At 44.9% G+C, this 19,595-nt stretch overlaps 1 protein-coding gene across 3 annotated transcripts; it reads right to left on the reverse strand.

The window, feature by feature from the left end:
* Window positions 1-2,690: 2,690 nt before the first annotated feature.
* med25 (mediator complex subunit 25) lies at window positions 2,691-19,312 on the reverse strand. 3 transcript variants are annotated; one of them, XM_086133668.1, is made up of 20 exons: window positions 19,147-19,312; window positions 18,434-18,574; window positions 18,309-18,354; window positions 16,219-16,343; window positions 16,042-16,140; window positions 15,577-15,697; window positions 15,352-15,499; window positions 13,448-13,572; window positions 13,236-13,311; window positions 11,950-12,215; window positions 11,783-11,872; window positions 10,668-10,753; window positions 10,541-10,598; window positions 10,340-10,447; window positions 9,180-9,356; window positions 4,786-4,893; window positions 4,543-4,614; window positions 3,773-3,943; window positions 3,567-3,687; window positions 2,691-3,059 (listed from the first exon to the last, which is right to left on the reverse strand). In XM_086133668.1, the coding sequence occupies exons 2-20, from the start codon at window positions 18,568-18,570 to the stop codon at window positions 2,956-2,958; spliced, it is 2,238 nt and encodes a 745-aa protein (XP_085989794.1). In that variant the 5' UTR covers window positions 18,571-18,574; window positions 19,147-19,312; the 3' UTR covers window positions 2,691-2,955. The 3 variants fall into 3 exon arrangements, with proteins under 3 accessions (XP_085989794.1, XP_085989793.1, XP_085989795.1); XM_086133667.1 differs by having other exon boundaries at window positions 11,783-11,884; XM_086133669.1 differs by lacking the exon at window positions 4,543-4,614 and having other exon boundaries at window positions 11,783-11,884.
* Between the last annotated feature and the right edge of the window lie 283 nt (window positions 19,313-19,595).

The raw sequence follows: 19,595 nt of genomic DNA on the forward strand, positions 1-19,595 counted from the left end.
CTATTCCAGCCCAGGACAAAAATAACGACTACTGCTGGGCCAGGCTCGCAGCTGACTGGTTCCACAGATTGTTGGGCTTCCTTCCATGCAACGCAGATGTGAAGCGGCACAATCGTCGATCGTATCGTTTTCCCCGTAGCAACAGGACGATCAACCTGTTCTCCTGTTTGAACTCGCAACTGCTGCAGCATGCGCCCCTCGTGTACTTAATGAGCACTATAAAATTGCTCATTAGCCGAGCCCCCCCCCCCCCCCTCCCCACATCCCAGTCCCCTTACACGCCGTCTGCAGTGAGGGTCCGTCGTTAAGATGCCTCATACACAGCAGCAGCATGTTTAGTGGCTCCCTCAGTGTGGCTGCTATTAAATTTCCAGTCACACAACAGTGCAGTGGAGATCCCTCCCCTCTCCGTCGCCCCCCCCCCCCCAACACCCTCCTGCCTTTCACCCCCCCCCTACTTCACTGTGTGTATTATGGTCATTCCGGATGTCTCCCTCCTCTCTTGTCACTCTACCTCCCACCCTGACGCCACACCCCTCCCTCCATGCCTCATTATTTAAATAAGCACCCCCCCCCCACCTTCACCCACGTCCCATCCTCTTCCTGTTTGTGCTGCAGAGCCTTCAACGTGCACGCGCAAACACACACACAGTGCATGGGACTGGATAAAGATGGCCGCCGGCGTTAGGCTTCAAGTGCCTCGGGTGGCATTTTAGAGGCTATAGCCTCTACCTTTCACGCAGCAAGCTGTCAGGGAGGGGATTGTTGCGATTGGAGGCGATTTCACACAGCAACATCTCAAAATGACATCATTCGGTTGGATGGACACGAGTGTCTCAGACGTATAAAATACAGGGCGGGAGAAAGTTTGACACCCCGGTCCCGGCTTTCGAACCTTCCCTTTTACACGGCCAGTTTCGACTTCGATCATCCCTTTCAAACTTCTGAGTGTAACCCTGACCAAGAGGTACACTTAAGCATGTACGTCATAACAACTGATCTATGGCTTTCGTACCTTAGTGACGTACAAGTAGCGGGGTACTGTCAAAAGTAGGGCCCGACCAATTAAATTAGCCGATACTAGCTCTTTCAAAATTGGCAGATTTTTTTTCCAAACATTTCAACATTTATTTTTTTTAAGATTTACTTGATCATTAAATTTATCCGAGAGGAGACTGAGGGCACCGTTGCAGCAAAGTAAAACCTTTGAAGTGAGGCAAGTCTCAGCAACAGAGTAAGACACTGTTAGCCTGCATGTTTGATTTAGAGGTTTAAGTCAGGGTCTCTTGTCTGGAGACTACGGGCAGCATGAAAGCGGAGTGTTACCACAAAGTTGAGACTGTGTACCACTGCGTCCAGAGGTCGTGCCTGCTTTTGACAGTAAGGCACTGAATTGACAAGTTTTCTATGTTGCACTGAACGCATCACTCAGAACACGAAATCACCTGCATTCACTACTGGAGCAAATGTATTGGAGAAGAGATTAAGGGCTGGGAAAAAAAAGTTGCTACTTCAGTTGGTGATGTGAAATGCAAAATCACGCTGTATTAAATGCCTCGGCCAGAGGTAGAGATCTTCTGTATTCACTACTCAACCGAGATGAGAATGTGGGCGGCAAGAAAACTGACTGAGGAGAATGTGGAGCATAGAAGCACTACATAAAAGCACAGCAAGAGGGCAAGATGACTTTAGCAAGTGTGTCACTTTGGTCATATTTTAGGGATCTTCAAACGAGCGATGACAAACGTGCTCGACCGATGATTGAGGGTCAATTGTCGATATCTCCTTTTTTCAGTGCTTGACCAATTTTATCCAAGAGGAGACTGTGCATAGCAAGAAAATGGATTATGGAGTACAAATACCTTCACATCCAGAGCGAAAACATTGGCAGGCCTGGAACCATACATAGTTGCTTTTAACTCTAAGTGCGGTGTAAAAAGGGGCCTCAGACAACAATGTCTGGTGCTGTAGGACAGCGTAGGCGTGCGCACACAACTGCTAATAGCGACGGGGGCAGGAAGACGGAGGTGGCGAGACAGAGGGAGGTAGGCGAGAGCGACTTGGAGTCGGGCCCCGAAGGACCTGCCGCTGATCAAGAGATGAGCAACAGCCTAATGAAGAGGCCTAGTCAGGGGGACCGAGTTAGGGGACCTTAGTAAGGGTGATCTAGTGAGGAGGGCATACAATAGCGTTCTTCGTAAGGGGCATTTAGTGAGGGGGGGCCTAGTTACAGTGCCCCAGTGAAGGGTACTTAGTGAAAGGTAGATGGGTTGGCGACTGGAGGGAGTGCCTAATGGAGGAGGGGTGGAGAAACTGGGCCTAGTTAGGGAGATACTGGGTGAGTTAAGGGGCCTAGTGGGGGGCCAAGCAAGGAGTGAAGTGGTCCAAGTAAGGGGGCTGAGTGACGGAGCTCAGTGAAGTTCATCTCGGGGAGGAAGAGGAGGGGGGAAAAAAAGAAGAAAAAAAAAAGGAGCAAAACAAGAGCCCACTGTCGCCGTATCCAAGCAACCATCTCCCAGGTGACGGTCGGTGACGTCACTTCCTGGTCAGCCCTATTGGCGGCGGAGCGGCGCCATCTGGTAGGACTACTTGGCCACGAGAGGCGGCTCTGCGAGGCGGGAGGGGGCGACATATTGGAGCGGTTAAAATTAACACGCTGACACAGTTTGGCCGCAAACAGGAAAAAGAAATCACATAGCGAACTGTGTTTATTTTATGAAATTAATTGTTAAACACGTAGCCATGTTTACTGAAGCGTTGTTACTACTTCTCGTATGTGTGCATGTGTGTGATCTAAGCAAACCAATGTTAGCGTCACACACACTCTAGCCAGTCTTTCTCATCATCTGGGCTGTACTTTTGTCCAAGGTATGAAAAAAAAAATACAAATACAAATACACAATAGTCCAAAAAGCGCCAAATAAGTCCAGGATTCCACCCGCTCCTGAAGATCCCTTAAATGAGGTCCATGGGGATATCATCCTCCATAACGCCAGAGACTTGGGGCATCCCGGGTTGGGGTACGGCCCCGCGCTGAGCTCCGGACATCAGCATCTGGCCTGCGCACACACAAGGACCGAGACAACGGGACGATAACTGTTTTAAAGCTTATTTTGAAGCTAGGAAAAAAAATGCTATAATTGAAATTAGTTTCTACGTAACTGTAATAACAGACACACACCAGTAGATGGCTGGCTTGCGTGCTTTGGATTTGAGATCAGCACCAATTTAGAGCAGAGGATTTAGATTAGTCGGTGAATCTCAGCTTGTCACGTCGATAATGAGGAAGTGGAATGGTAAGGCGTTTGATGTAGGACACGTTTTGGCACCTCACAGTAAGAACAGAGTATGTACACGTATGCAATCAATAGAGTATGTGTCATGGTATATAGTAGTAAGTGTGTTGCAATCAAGAGAAAAGATGAGACGAAGAGCAAAAACCAGTTAAAAAAAAGACAGTGATGTTCAACTTGAGCCGTGCGGAGAGCAACAAGAAGTTAACCACTCCGAGTTGACATCTCACAAGTGTAAAAGGAATCCAAGCAGCGTTACTGAATGAGTCCAACCTGGCATGGGCTGCCTCCACTGCGCCTGCATTTGAGCCCCCCCTCCTGGCGCCGAGTGGACCATCTGCTGGCCGAGTCCCTGGTGCGACATCATCCCGGCCATGTGGGACACGCCCCCCTGCTGTGAGAGAAGCGTGGTTGACGACAAAGTTGAACGTCCACCAACTTTCCAGGCAAACGTGCGGGACGTCGGGCTGCCTTCTCACCGGCTGCTGTTGGCTGAGGAGTAGGCTGCGCAGTTGCGGGTTGGCCCCCGGGTTGGCCAAACGTAGGATGGGACCCTGGGGCGGAGCCTGGCCGCCCTGCGTCACCTGATTGGGTGGCGCCCCGCTGACGGGCGGCTGCTGGCTGTTTGCCCCGGCGGCTCTCATACTCATCTGAGGTCAAATTCCCAAGTGTTAGTCACACCCGCCGCGCGGTACGGACGCTTGTTTTTTTACCCTTGCACAAACAAGTCACGATGAATACATAAGACATTCTCTCTGAATACACGTATGCCAAGAATACATTCAGTGAGAATACATGAAGCGTGCCGGCATGCAGCTGCAAAAGGAGAAGGAGGATGGCGCTCAAAGTCTCAACCACTGTTAACATGAATAAAACACACGATGTTGGCGACACAAGATGCTATTGTGGACATGTTATGATGGCACCATTGTGTAAGTATGTTAATTTCGGCGCGAGTGTATGAATGTTTGTGCATGTTTTTTTTCTCCCCTGTGTATTTTTTTTGGATGATACGAGTACGTGAATTTGTGTGAAATGATTTTGTGGATACAGTGGTGCCCTGAGGTACAATTGAATTCATTTTATGACCATGCTCGTAACTCAAAAACCCTCTTTTCCCACTGTACGAATGGAAATGGAAATCCCAACCCGAAATCGTAATGTGTTGAAATTATTTTCACGACTACGGAAATTTTGTAAACGTGCCTTAGCACACATCACATTCACTGTCCATGGAAGAATCTCTCACCATGTTGTTCTGCCTCTGCTGCTCCTCCATCATAGTGACCTGACTAACCGGGGGCATGCCCACCACCACCGACTGGACAGGAGTTAAAGGAGGAGGAAAAGGAAGGGTATTGGCAGTGTTTTGGACAAGAACCAAAGAGTTCATTAAAAGAGGCGAGCAGGAGTACATGCACATAAGTCAGCAGCACCAGGCATTGTGCGTGTGTGTGCGTGCGTCTGTGTTGTTGCAGTCGTTGTCACCAACCTGCTGCTGCACATTGCTGAGGGAGCCAGGGATGGGACCGGGGGGCCGGTTGAGGAAGTTCTGGTTGGGGGGGACTTGACCGGGCTGCATCGGACCGCCGCCGCCCAACTGCCAGAACAACAACAACAACAAAAAAAATAAATACGGATCAGTAAAGTCGTCAACATTATCTGTAAGATACTTCGATGAAAAACATGCTGAAATGCATCGAGAAAAAAAAACTAAGCAGATGTATTACTATTTAAATGAAAGAATATTTCAAAAATCCCTTATTTCGGGGATTTAAAGTTCAATATTTTGGGGCTGGTCCTGTGACATAATTATACTCAGGTGCGACTTGCCTAAATTAAATCTAGTGCTCTGACTCAATATTCATGTATTCATATATTTTTTTAATGATTTAGAAAGTACTTTAATAAAAAATTTAAAATGAACATTTCATCATCTAATTGAACTGTTTAAGGATTAAAAGCACATTTATAATCAAAAACTAGATTTATTTGTGCAACTGAATTCATATTGAAAATCATTTTAAAAAACAGTACAGAACATCAAAAAAGTGACAATTTTGAATATGAAATTCATACTTAAACATCTAGTAGTAAAATAAAACTACTTAAAAGCAAATGATGTTATTGACGAAATGTTTGTTTTATAAGTTATTGTATAAGTTTAAAATAATAAAAATCAAGCAAAACATTTTCCATGCCAATTTATATGCTATTTTATATTTGGATAAGTAAATAAAGTAAAATAAAAATGATCTTCTTTCCACCTGCGCTTGTCAAGTTTTCCGTTATTCGAATGCCATACTGGCCCAAGAGTGCACACGCTGCCACCTGTTGGCGTGGAGAATCAAAGCCTTTACTTGCATTTTTCCAAAGGCAAAATTCCATCGGAATCTATATTCATAATTAAGTCTTTTAACTTTATGACATGAAAAGATAATGCGGGAGGAAATATCAGATTTGCGCAGGTTATTCCGCCATTTATCAAGCCAGACAGTTAGTAGTCCTAAAAGTCTCATCATTTCAATTAATTGAATGCGCTCCCTCCACCAGAACGAGAAGGAGGAGGAGGAGGAAAGCAATTTAGATGTGACGACGTGATGAACGAGCATGTCAGGCGAAACCTGGGCGAGCCTCACAAATCATGGTGGCGCGGCGCGAACATGCGAGCAGAAGCGGAGGTCCTAAAGTGGTAGCCCCGGGACGTCGGGCGCACTTTCCAGGGAAAAGCATCACGCGTTAAGAGGAGCGTGTGGTCCCGTCTAGCCCATCCCGGCGACTTGGTGCAAATTGAAATTTTAATTACGCCTCAAGATTGCTGCTGCCGTGGCGCCCTTTATTAGCGATGCAACACTGAATATGTGATGATGCACAAGAGGCAGAGTGAGAGGGAGAGAGAGAGGGGGGGGTGGGGTGGAAATGATCATTATTGTTTTATGCGTTCTGCTGCCTCTAAATGCTCAAGACGCACACGCACTTTGTCCAGATGTAAAATTAGCAGGATGACTAAACAACAACCATCGCCAGCAAGCAATACAAGTAGAATGAGGATGATATTGCATCATGAGTTTTATTCTGCGGCGCAACATGGCTCAGTCAACACAATGCTTTTTTCTTTTATGGGGGGAGGGGCCTGGCCAAGACTACATTGACACAAGTGACCCAACTTCCAAGTTTTTCAAGATCCGTGCCTGGCGCATCACAGGCACATTTTGTTTTATTCTCGACGAAAATTAATATTAAAGCGGCTTACTGGGTCACTTACAGAAGTTGTGAATGTCTCCTTTCATTGTCTTCATGCCTGAATTACACCGCCACCTAGTGGCCAAGTTGCACACACCCAAAAAATGAATTCATCATTGTTTATACATTTGACACAATTATGTTATTCCTGTCCAAAAGCATGCATGGCAGGTTAATGGAATACTCTTAATTGTCCCCAAGTGTGATTGTGAGCGCGAATGGTTGTTTGTCTTTGTGTGCCCTGCCATTGGCTGGCAACCGGTTCAGGGTGCCCCCTGCCTACTGCCCGAAGACAGCTGGGTTAGGCTCCAGCAAACCCGCGACCTTCCTGAGGATAAACTGATTAGTAAATGGATGGATGGATGGAATTTTTCAAAATTATATATTACAGAGGTGGTCCGGTGGTTAGCGCATCGACCTCAGTGCAGAGGTCGTGGGATCGATCCTGGCCCCGGCCTTCCTGTGTGAAGTCTGCATGTTTTCCCTGGACTTGTGTGGGTCTTCTCCGGGTACTCCGGTATCCACCCACATTCCAAAAACATGCATGGCAGGCTGATTGAACACTCAAAATTGTCCCTAGGTGTGAGTGTCAATGTGGATGGTTGTTCGTCTCTGTGTGCCCTGCGATTGGCTTGCAGCCGGTTCAGGGTGTCCCCCGCATACTGCCCGAAGAGGGCTGGGATAGGCTCCGCGACCCTTGTGAGGATAAAGCGGATCGGAAAATGGATGGATAGCTATTACAGAGCGCTGATTTCCTTATTCAAATGATCTGTAGTTCTTCGGAGAGGCCGGAACAAATTAATGGCATTTCCATTCACTTCAATGGGGGAATGATGTTTTGAGTTAAGAGTTTGGAGTCAATTAAATTTGTATCTCAAGGCACCCCTGTATACCACTTCGGGGGAAAGCAAAGACTTGTCTTTGCATTAAAAACAAGCAATTATGAAGCAGAGACAATATGGATAATCAAATCAGAGCCATTGAACAAATATTACATCTATTTGGACTTTGTAATTTAGTCTCGTCTCAGCATAGTTGTTGTATTATTTCTTTTTCTATTCTACTTTTTTGTTTTGTTCTCAATAACGCAAACTTTGGAGTTACAGACTTTGGCCCAAATTGAATAACAACCGGACAAAATCAATAGCATGTCTTTGTCTTTGACAGACCTACGGAAACAAAATCACCCTTAAATGGCTACTTAAAAGCAAAATGGAAGACTGAGTTCCTGTGTCTTTTCTAGCATGGCTTCATGCATGCATGACCTTTGTGTGCATCTACCCATGATAGTCATTCCTACCAAATTTCAGGTTGCTCAGCGAAACTGGCTTCAAGGCTGTATAAAAAAAAATAAAAAAAAGTCCAAACGAGCAGGCTGTGTATAACCAAAAAGAAAGGTTGCTGATGAGGACAAAAATGATGTTTCTGTCACATATTCCTGGCTCCATCAGGAAGACATAGTGGTGGGGGACGAAGGGGGCTGTGCTTGCATCCCTGCAGATTGGCACACTGCGCGTACGGCATGTCTCGTGTAATATATGTGACATCTGTGCCAGCCGCTCTCCATTATTCATGGCAGTCCAACTTTAGCTTTGTCTAATCTTATCATTTTCAACACTGCTGAACTACAGCACTGGGCTTCGCGCATGCTGTGTAAATGTTTATTAGGACCTCAAAACTCATCCAAAAAGAACAAAGAGGCTCGTCGTTTTGGTTTGACGAGTCCATTTTTCGGTGGTTTAGGTACATTCCAGGACTCATTAAAAAAAAAAAGGGGGGGGGGTGCCGTTCTCACCGCTCGTGAACGTTGTGGGCATGTCCCCTGAATATGCTGATGCCACACCCACTCAACTATCTAATATGACGTGAATAATGCCACTTTGCCAAGCATTTTTCTTATGCCTACATATTTATGCTACAAAAATATAACTGCTTAAAGCCTCAGGTGGCTGGAAAATACCGCTCCAAGTCATGAGGGTCAACAAGGCATTGGCACTCTAAAGCAGCCCCAAACTTCTATTCACACACTGGCTGTCAAGTTGGAAAAAAAAAAAAAAAGTTCTCTCCTTGCATTTCTATCTTTCTCACCATTATGTGCACGGAGGCGTGACCAACAATGAGGCACTCTATAGCAGCCATTCCAGCAGACTACCCAAAGGGAAGACTCGATGCATTTACAGGGTGTAGACATAGCGAGTTAGCTAGCCAACTGCACTAAACAATGTCACTGCATAACCACTGAATGTCAAAATCCACTTTCCAGTGCCTTTAAAGTATAATAAGCCAGAAAAAGATTCTTGAAAATAAATAAATAAATACATAAATACGAATTTGGGCGAAACATCTGCCCCCCCCCCGACACACACACTCAAAAATCTACCTTCTACAAAAACAAGACCACTTGAAAACCTAACGTGAGCACAAATAGACCCGTAAAAAGCTGCGCTAACACGATTGCCATTCGCCTCTTGCAGGGCTGTAGTGGAGTACCTGCGCTGATTGAAACGTCAATAGCGATGCCACTTAAACACCAGTCAACTCCGCCGGCGCTCCTCTACGTTAACTCCTCATCATCGTTATCTTTCTGCTCCAGCAGAACATCAGCTCGCCCCCCCCCACCCCCACCCCCCTTTAAGCACTCACCGCACGGTGACTCTGGATCTGTTTGTGGTTGGTGATGACCTGCCGGATGCCGTTAACAAAGCCGCTCTGGTCATTGGGGATGAGGCCCATAAAGATGCGCTTCTTGGACGAGTAGAGCAGCATGAGGACGCGCACCTCGCACGGCGACGTGGTGTGCGGGAAGTGGACGCATCCAGCCTGGAAGGAGAAATTGAAACGCTTAGCAAAAAACAGTGGAAAAAAAATTGCCGCTCTTTATATGCTAAAGTTTCCTTCTGCGCGTACTAACTAAGCATGGCACAAAATACCAATATACGTATTTGTCTGTGACAATGCATTATGGGTACACATGAGTGAACTATAATGAATTAAAAATGAAACATATTCCGGTGCGCTGTGCGATGCTTTCTGTATTGCACAGCGACAATATCTCAAAGACAACTGACTTTTTAAGTCTTGACAGACACCCTGAAACAAACTGATGCTTGACAGACAGATAATGCAACAATACTCACATGCATATATTGGTTCTGCTCTGCCAAGAACGACAAATATTACTAGAGCAGAGGAACTGAAACAGTCTCCGTGTACAAATCAATAAATTCAGATCGATATAGCGCTTTCACACCAGCTGCAGCTGTAACAAAGCGCTTTACAAAACAGTTCACATAAAGTATAATAATAAACACAACACATAACATAAAAAGAGGGACAGTCGTGCAATCTTAACCACTTTTTCCTCATTTCCCTCATGCGAAATTTACCATATTTTCCACACTATAAGGCGCACCGAAAAGCATTCGATTTTCTAAAAGCTGACAGTGTGCCTTATAATCCGATGCGCCTTATATATGGATTCATATTCTGATTTCTTGGACGTAGTATTTTAAATGTTCTGTAAAGCGCTTTTTTACAGCTGCAGCGGTTGTGAAAGCACCATATAAATAAAGCGGTATTGTATTACATTCCCTTTAGCGTAGCTCCACCTAGTGGATACATAATGCAACCGCAGCCACTATTGTAGCTTCTATTCTATGCACCTTTTAATGAGATGCGCCCGATATATGAAAATAGTTTTCAAATAGGCCATTCATTAAACATGCGCCTTATACTCCGAAGCGCCTTATAGTGCGGAAAATACGGGACTTGGCAATGGATTGAGACCACATCTGGAAACTTACAAAACCGTTGGCCATAATGCGGTACAGGCCTTTGAGCGACTCCATGTCCTTGTTGGTGAAGAGAAACTGAACCATTCGAGAGTTCCTGAACAAGGGACCCAACGTCGTCTGCGGAGAGAGCATCAAGCGGTCAAAAGAAACGAACCAAAACAAAACTGCTGCCATAATAACAATTTTTATTTATTTTTTTAAACGGCTCACCAAAAGCTGTTGTGGGATCAGCTGCATGATGAGCTTTTGCGGCCATTGGTCCGTGTTCCTGTGGTGACAAAGGCGTCAGCGACAAACCAAAGTCCAAAGGTGGCCTTAGATCGAGCAGTCTACTCACAGGTTCTCTCCCTGGTTAACCTGCACTTGACATGGCAGGGACCGTGTGAGATTGGTGGCGGAATCCATGGACGAGGCTTTGGGTTTCTGCAAGAGGAAGAAAATATGAGCAACCCACAGTCCAACTCAAACCCCCCCCCCCCCCCCCCCCTCTTCTTCTTCTAACACCTGCTCTGATCTGCGAAGTCACGAGGTGAAAGATTTCACGAGATTTGGCGAGGTACATCGCCGACACTTTCTATTTTGGGTCTGTGTGAGAAGTCGGCTCCTTTTTCGGACGAGTCTGTAATTTGTAGTATATTTCTTAAGAGTTTTTAACACTTTTTCCTACACGACCCAATAAAAATAAAACAAGACATCAATTTTTCGGTTATTGATCACTAATATTAAGGGCTTTTGGACTGTCCTACATGGAAGATATTAGGTAGAGGAGAGGAAGTGCAGCTAGCCATCTATTTCCAGCAATATGCTTTTGGGGTCTTTCGATTGCATAATTCCAATTGTTCAAGCTGTTACCTCAAGCTGTAATACATTTTATAGATACATATATATCAATATATATACACTGTATATTTTTTACCGCTAGCAGTTTCCTTTTAGATGTCATTTAATCAGTTCCTGTTCACACAAAAATAAGCACATCTTTTTGCATTAGATACTTACACATGATCCATTTTGAACAAAACTGACGTTAAGATCAAGGTACAGGGTCCCTAACCTACTCCCTATTCACACGTTATTTTGTCAAGCAGGCAAATTTTGATTTTTTATGTCAGTGGGAATAAAAGGCGTTTATCTCCTTTCCCACTGAGAGGTGAACAATTGCGACTCTTGGCGATGGTAGAAAATTGCATCTTAACGTCAGGTTCCATTCAAGGTTGCAAATGTTCGCCAGACGTTCGCCAACAGTGTTAAGTGTTTTTTTTTTCTTGTCGCAAGTACTTTGATCATTGGGAGGTTTGTTTCAAAAACATTTAAATTATTCTCTGACAGTAATTTGATGACTTTTGCATGGCCAGCAAATGCCATTTGCATCGACTCTTTCTAAAAATCAAAAGGAAAAACATCATTTGCTTCATAATTTGGAACTGCGGTGTAGCGATCAAATTGGTTTACCTCCTGCCACTCGAGCACGCCGCTCCACGCCACAATCTTGTTGGCCATCCCCTGTTGCTGCCCCATCGGATTGGGGTTCCCTTGCGGTGCCTGCACACCCGTCTTAATAAATAAAAATACACACATCTTAACATCGCGATGTCACTCTGCACACAGACTTGTCGTACCATGTTGGGCTGCATGTTGGGCGGGCCCGACTGGTTGGGCGCCGGCTGCTGCTGAGTGGGCGGCTGAGGCTGCTGATTGGGTGGCGGCTGGCCGGGCGGCGGCAACGCTTGCTGCTGCTGGTTGGGGGCGCCCGACTGTTGCGGCATCATGGACTGAGCGGCCGTGGTGACGGAGGCGATGTTGGGCTGGTTGAGCTTCACCCCCGACAGCGACGGCATGGACGGCTGGCCAGCAAATGGCGGGCCTGCACTGACCATCCCCGCGACTGGAGGAAAGAGGTGGGACATGTCATTCGTAATCATGCTTGCCATGTCAGCAAGTCTGGCATTAATTGTTCACTTCAATCACATTCGTAAATGAATGGCTTCTGGTTTTTGAAATGTAAATGACATCATAACTTCTCCTCAGCTGCCGGTTCACCTGGCCGATCTTCGACCCACTTTTCTCCAGATTGTCGCTACGTTTCTCCATTTTCTGTTATCTCTTCTATTATTTTCTTCTCTTTTCCTTCTTACCGCTATTTTTTATTTTTCTTCTTTGTGCTACCGCTATTTTTAATTCTTCGTGGCAGGAGTTCACTTTGCCCTGGGAGTCAAGCTCAGCATTCGCTTCAATGATATCTGGCGCCATCTAGTGTTGTGAATGGGTATAATGTCTAGACCCCGAATATAAGACGAGCCCACTTTTTCAGTCTTATTTCAATGCAAAAAACACCGTCTTATATTCAGGCCAATACGGTATTTATATTTTTGGAATCAATTGGCGTTTGCATGTTCTCCCCGTGCCTGCGTGGGCTTTCTCTGGGTACTCCAGTTTCTTCCCACATTCCAAAAACATACATGGCAGGCTAATGGAACATTGTGATTGTGAGGGCGAATGGCTGTTGGTCTATATGTGCCCTGCAATTGGCTGGCAATCAGTTCAGTGTGTCCCCCGCCTATGCCCGAAGACAGCTGGGATAGGCTCCAGCATGCCAATCCATTTGAATCATGGAACGTTGCACGTGTCCCTAATGTTATGGCCAATGATGTGTCCTGTCCAATGACACTCAAACAAAAAAGTACTCAAATTCTACCTCAGCAGTGTTAATAATCCCCCCTCGCAATCCCGTGCATGAACACCTCTTGCATGTAACTATTGGTGAGAACATCCACTAAACATATAAACAAGAACAAGACAAAACAAGTGGAAACTTGGCGCGCGCGCACACACACACACACACACACACACACACACACACACACACACACACACACACACACACACGAGTCAGCTGGCAACTCACATCGGTTCTTCTGGCCTTTGGCTGCCTCCACAACCATCTGTGCAGCCACCTGAGCAGCACTCATGGTGGGTGGATTCTGTCGGCGCGCGGATTAAAAAGGAAGACAAAGCTGCGTCAAATATTTCTGCCTCGGCAACACAAACGGCGCCGGCTGAACGGCGGCCAAACGCAAATCTCCGTAAAATTAAGACTGCCGACGCTTGGCCGCATACCTGATAAGGATGCGCAGCGCTCATGGGGGGAGGAGCCTGCGGGCCTCCAACCAGAGGCTGATTGACTGCCAGCGGCTGAGGCGGCAGAACAGGCTTCAGGGGCCCGGGACCACCGGCTGACGACACTGCAAGACATGGAAAAATGTTTCCTGAGCATGTTTTGATAACACCATTCTTTTAATGAAAGTGTCGACATTTTATTGAGCCAAGTTCAATCATCACATACAATTTTTCTGACTATTCTTGCTAATTTTGGCTTTCTGCATATCTAGTAAGAATAATACAATATTGTTTTGTGGATAATAGAGCTGTGGAGGTTTCTCGACTAGAGAAGCACTTTGGCCGTTTGTTACGCGGTGAAACAGCAGGCCAGGTGAAAAAAAGAATAAAAAGGCAATTCAGCCAGGATCCAGGAAGGAGATTTTCCAGTTTTCTTTATTTTCAGGAGTAACAGTCGACCAGTTTTGAGCAGACCACGTGTAGCACTGCTCTCCAAGTTGTCCGGCGCGCAGTGACTTCCTCATTCCTCTTAGGACCTGGCGTCCACATGTGTGGACATGCCGTCTTTGGTTTTCAAGACTATAATGTTAAATTTTGGAGTATAAGGGCCTGGCGTCCACTTACGAGGACGTTACATCAAGTAAAAAGATTATTCTTTGTTTTTACACTCATCAGGTCCCAATTAGCCGAAATATCAAAGAGAAAATAAAAACAAAATAAAAATGCATGCAAGTTTACTTGAGCTTCAGGCCAATCAGGTCCAAGCAACAATTGGCCCTTCCCAGGTGGTTGCAATTACCTCATCTGAAATAATTCTACAAAGCATTCTACAAAGTGCATTAAGTACAACACAGTTTGGGATGGAAAGAAAATGTGCACCTTTCTTCCATCCGAAATTCACAAAAAAAAAAACAACAGAATTTTTAATATATGTCTTTCGTCATCATGACACCGTTAAAAACTAAAACTGAATTTTCGGACAGGTCACATCCAAACAACAAAGCTAAACAGTGCCTCGTTCTCCCCTGCCCACCAACGTCCTCTCTCTTGTTACCTTCATGCACCCCCGCTCTCACTCCCCCAAACCACAGAAAAATGTATATGTGGTCAGTGCACGTCAATAAAACCCAGCGAGCCAGCGTATTCAACGCCATTATTTACTCGCTGTTGGTCTCTCACGCCGTCCTCATAAGGGAGACGAAATACGAAAACACCCAGGTTAGCTTCGCGCCAGATAGTAGCCGTTAAGACACAAGCTGATAGATTTAAAATTGGTCTGTTGTGGGGTAGTGTGCGGAAAACCTTTACGCAGGTTGACGTGGCTTTGTTAACGTGCACCAGTGTACAATCCAAAATGTTTGCAAAAAAGTAAATATGAGGCTTGGTAAAGCACATTGGACAACATTTGGTGAAGATAAAGCTCTCTTTGAGTGCACTCCATTTACTCTTTATGATTATGATCAAATTGGATTCTTTTTTGGACTATGACGGGGGGGTTTTGGGCAAAAGTGCAAACCCAGCTTCAATTAACTTGGGACATTGTGTGCTTACTTACTAAAAACAAAATGTTTATCAGCTTGAACATGAAATATATTGTATTTTTAGTGTATTCAATTCAATATAGGTTGAACATGAGATGAAAATCATTGTATTGTTTTTATTTACAGGCAATTTTTGTTTGTTCAAATCTGTAACCCATTTGAGCCGATTCAGGACTCGCTGATTAAATGGTAAATGACACAACACTAATGACTATTCTTGCTGTTGTTCACATTCACATATATGTAGTAAGAGAGTGAAATAGAAAGAAAAGTGTTATGTTTAATGGAATAATAAAAAATAAAAAACAGCAATGAACAACAACAACAACAAAGTACAATCCCAGTCATGTGTGTGTGACCTACCAGGCAGTGAGATACCCCTGACCAGCACCATATCTTGGCTACAGTCTGGATGGGGCTCTATGACGCCCCCCACTGGAGACGCCCGCTCAAACAGAGCTCTCAGGGCGGGCAGCTTCCTCGGCGCCACCACTGAGAAGTGGATTCCTCTCTGGAAAGAAGACATAGACGTGAACAACACCTCACAAGTGAACATTGCAAGCCTTTGGGGTGGGGTGGGGGACTCACATCTCTGATGATTTTGACCAGGTTGTCAGCGGTGCAGCCTGTGTAGCTGACGCTTTCCACGGCAGGAAGCAAGTACGGCGGAGAGTTACACAGCAGGACGCACACCTTGTGTGTCTGACCGCTGGTGATGGTAGATGAAAAGTGAAGAAATTACCATCATGATAGTTGTCATTGTGCCTGTCACTTTATTAGTATCATTTGTAGGAGCCGAGTATGTCTCGCGAAGGTTTGGAAAATTCTGCCTCTGAAGTCAGGTTGACTTAGCCACACATCATTTAGTAGGTGTGTTCTGAAGAAACCACACATGGCAATTTTTCAACATGTATTTTATATTTACGATTGTTTTATCCTCTTTGTTCTAGATTCATGATTTATTTAATAAGTGTCAATTGTGTTAATGGTGGCTCCAATTTCAAACGGTCACCTGTATGTAACCGGACAATGAGTGTGAGGAGTCTCACTCACATTTGTTCCCGCATCTTCTTGAAGTCGTCAAAGAGCTGCAAGGCTACTGAGAGGCCTTCGGCAATCAGACTACAGCTTTCCGCTCCTCCCCCCATGAATCTGTGTCGAAACATAGGGGAACACTTGAGCATCCCCACTGTTCAATATAGTACACGCGTAGCAAAAAGGTGGACTCACTGGATGCTGTCGATCCAGGACACAAACTCGAAGGCGGAGCTGGTGGGAGCGTGACACTGGACGTACGATTCGGGGGCGCAGTCCACTGTGTTGAACACCACCAGGCCGTACTGAGTCCCTCCGTACTGGAAAACGGTGTGAAAGTTAAAAAAAAAATGCGTTGAGATTAACAGCGTGAAGAAAACGTTACAAAGCAGGTTGTTAAATGTGAGCAGGTGATATGATCTTTGGTGAGGCAGCCTGTGATTCAAGTATTTATTTTACTCTGTTGCACAACTGTAAGAAACTGTATCTTCATAATCATGATTTGTCTGCTCAGTACAATTTCCTCCCTTTCTTGTCAGGAAAAAAAACTAGAAAGACACCAAGTGCCGTTTTGTTTTCAAAGGTTTATGACCGTCTTCCTCAACTGGCGGACCGCGATCCACGACCGGACCGCCGACCTCCTCTGTCCGGACCCTTGGCAAATTGTATCAAATAATAATTTATAAAGTGATTTTTACGTTATACATTTTATATTTGTGGACTATAATCTGCGCATTACCGCGATCGCTTGTTAAAATTATCCGTTGTATTCTTTGCGTGCACTAACAGATGTAATGCAGAGGACCGCGGCAGCGCGACTTTGTGTGTATAATGTTTGACTCACTGGATACCCTGGCTGAGCAGGGCATGTCGGCGATAACGATGCGCTGATTGGCTCCTCTGAACTGAAGGTGTGCCCATACATAAGCGTCAGCACGCGTCTATCCTAATACACACGCATTCAAAATGGATGATTGTGTCAGGAAACAGACGCATGCGCGACGCCACAGTGTGCTCACAGCTTCAGCCCAGGAGAGCCGCACACAGACAATTAGACAAGACGAATCGCGGGAGGTTTCGATTGTGTGCAGTTTTGCTCCCGTCTACCCGGGGATCTTTGCAGCTGTTTAACAGCAGAACACCGCAACATGGTAAATGAACATCCCAACGGCGTCCTCAAATAATATTTGCATGCCTCAGACATTGCATTCACCTTAAGTGGAAGAACAGCACTGCACATTCCTGTGCTCCCTTGTGTCAGTATTTAAAATGGCTCTTAACTCCCCTTCTGATATATTTTTCAGTGATTTCAGAGGGGATGTGAAAAGGGGAATTGTACAATTGAAAAGGATAATTTTGTTTTCATGTTTAGCATTTATTTAGGTAAAATGAGTATTTTGTTTTGTTTTTGTTAAAATAATGGAAAAAAAAGACAACTACTGTTGAACAAAGTTAAAGTAAAAATGACTTATTTCCCTAAAAGGGCTATTTCTATTATTAAGCAGGCACAACTTAACAAAATAAAAGAGTTCCTGTGCCTCAACACAATACCTCTCATTATTTGCTGTGTACTGGCAAAGTGAATAATTGTTATTTTCATGCACCCCATTATTGGTTGGTTGTGAGGAGTGTTGATTTGTATAAGCTTGGCTTGACCATACTAAATGGGCACATAGCCCTGCTCCCCATGACCGCCGTGCATGGGACCGGACCTTGGTCTTATTAAAAAAGAAAAAGTGGACCGACAGCATTTCTAGTTGAGGACCACTGGTTTATGACAATAATGTACATAAACCACCCTTTTCTCAAGAAGCCCTTTAATCAAATTTAAGACCTCTCTTTCATTAATTGTGAGAGCTTTACATATCCATCTGTGGTCATTTTAAAACACTTGAACATGGATTTAACGCTGATGTGCCATTTTCAAGAGTAATTAAACAATTCAGTTAGGGAGAAATACCCCCTAGGCCAGGGATGTCACTCATTTTTGTCGGTGGCGACTGTGGAGTTACATCTTCCCTTGGAGGGCACTTATGACAGTGAGACCATAAAAATGTTTGTCTCGTTGCATCGTCACTTGTACACAACAAATTGTAATTTATAAAATAAATAATAAAATTATGTCTTTATTTTTGCCGTCTGTCTCTCTGTGCAGCCTTGTACCAAGTGGCAGGCAGATGGGCACTGTGGTTATGCTTGTAGACTATTGCCGTACACCACGGTTTGCAGGTTGCAGATAAACAGTAATTCTTCACACTTCCAAAAAGTGATGCAGAAACACTCACATCGCCTCCAAAGTCTGTTTCCGCTGGTGGTCCTCCATTGAAATACCTGCAGTGACACATGCTGTGCATGAATTATGTGCTTCTACTCATGAGGATCGAGAAAATGTGACTCATGATGGCCTTACTCAATAGCTGGAAGTACATAATTCTTCCTGAGGGATTCAAAGTATGGCCCCAAGTTGGCTGTGCCCTCAATGACAAAGACCACATCAGCCACCTGGTTGCTGCCCGGCTTGGTGGAAGCCTCCATGAGGGACACCATGGACCTGCACACACAAGGACCATCAAATGTATCAATTACAAATCCATTCACATTATTAATTATCGTATAAAGGTCTGGAGGTTTGCAGGTATCGGAACAACAGTGGGAATTGACCGTGACGTCATGACAACAAAAAACTTTGGTCAACATTTCGCTTCGCTGAATCTCGCTGAACACTGTTCAGGCAGGCTAAGAGGCGCATAGAAATGGCTCCAAAGCTGTACTTTACTATTGCGACCATCAAATGTATCAATTACAAATCCATTCACATTATTAATTATCGTATAAAGGTCTGGAGGTTTGCAGGTATCAGAACAACAGTGGGAATTGACCGTGACGTCATGACAACAAAAAACTTTTGTCAACATTTCGCTTCGCTGAATCTCGCTGAACACTGTTCAGGCAGGCTAAGAGGTGCATAGAAATGGCTCCAAAACCTGTACTTTACTATTGCTCTTATCCTATAAAATAGTGATATAGAAGGGCAAACAGAAAGCGAAAGTACAACGAAACCCCCCAATTAAAATTCTTCACAGAAAGCAGCCATGAGCTGGGTGCCGATTTTTTAAAACTCACGCGAGTAAAATCGAAATGTCCGTCCGTCCCGTCACAACATGGCGACGTTCGGCCACATAAACCACGCTGGAGGCGAAGCTTTTTGTGAACTTAGAGGCGAAATGAGCAGAGCAAACGCGCGAGTCGGACTTGTCAGAGCATGGGCAGTCGAAGTGTTTTGTTGTATTTTCACGGGAAGTGGTGGAGCAAAAATGTAAAGTGACGTAGGTCTCCCATCTTCTTCGTTCACTATTTTGAGACGCTACTCTAACTCTACCGCCACTTAGCGGACATTTCGGTTTTCTACAGACGTCTGTCCTTCTCACAGTGAGTCACGTTGTCCAGTAGATGACAGCAAATATCTACAGTGGATTAAAAAAAAAAAGTCTGATACTGAACATGAGGCTTTGAGGGCTGTTCGAGTACTTAACCACTTCCAGCAGGAGTTAAAAGTCAGTACAAATTACAAT

The sequence above is a fragment of the Hippocampus guttulatus genome, chromosome 16 (assembly GCF_054856545.1).
Source record: "Hippocampus guttulatus isolate MCC_2025c chromosome 16, RoL_Hgut_1.0, whole genome shotgun sequence".
Classification (NCBI taxonomy): domain Eukaryota; kingdom Metazoa; phylum Chordata; class Actinopteri; order Syngnathiformes; family Syngnathidae; genus Hippocampus; species Hippocampus guttulatus.

Coding starts and splice junctions, on each gene's coding strand:
- med25 (XM_086133667.1), bottom strand. CDS start 18,570: ATGGTGTCCCTCATGGAGGCTTCCACCAAGCCGGGCAGCAACCAGGTG. Junction 15,698..16,041: donor AAGAAGATGCGGGAACAAAT/GTGAGTGAGACT, acceptor TACCATCACCAG/CGGTCAGACACACAAGGTGT. Junction 3,060..3,566: donor GTGGAGGCAGCCCATGCCAG/GTTGGACTCATT, acceptor GTGTGTGCGCAG/GCCAGATGCTGATGTCCGGA.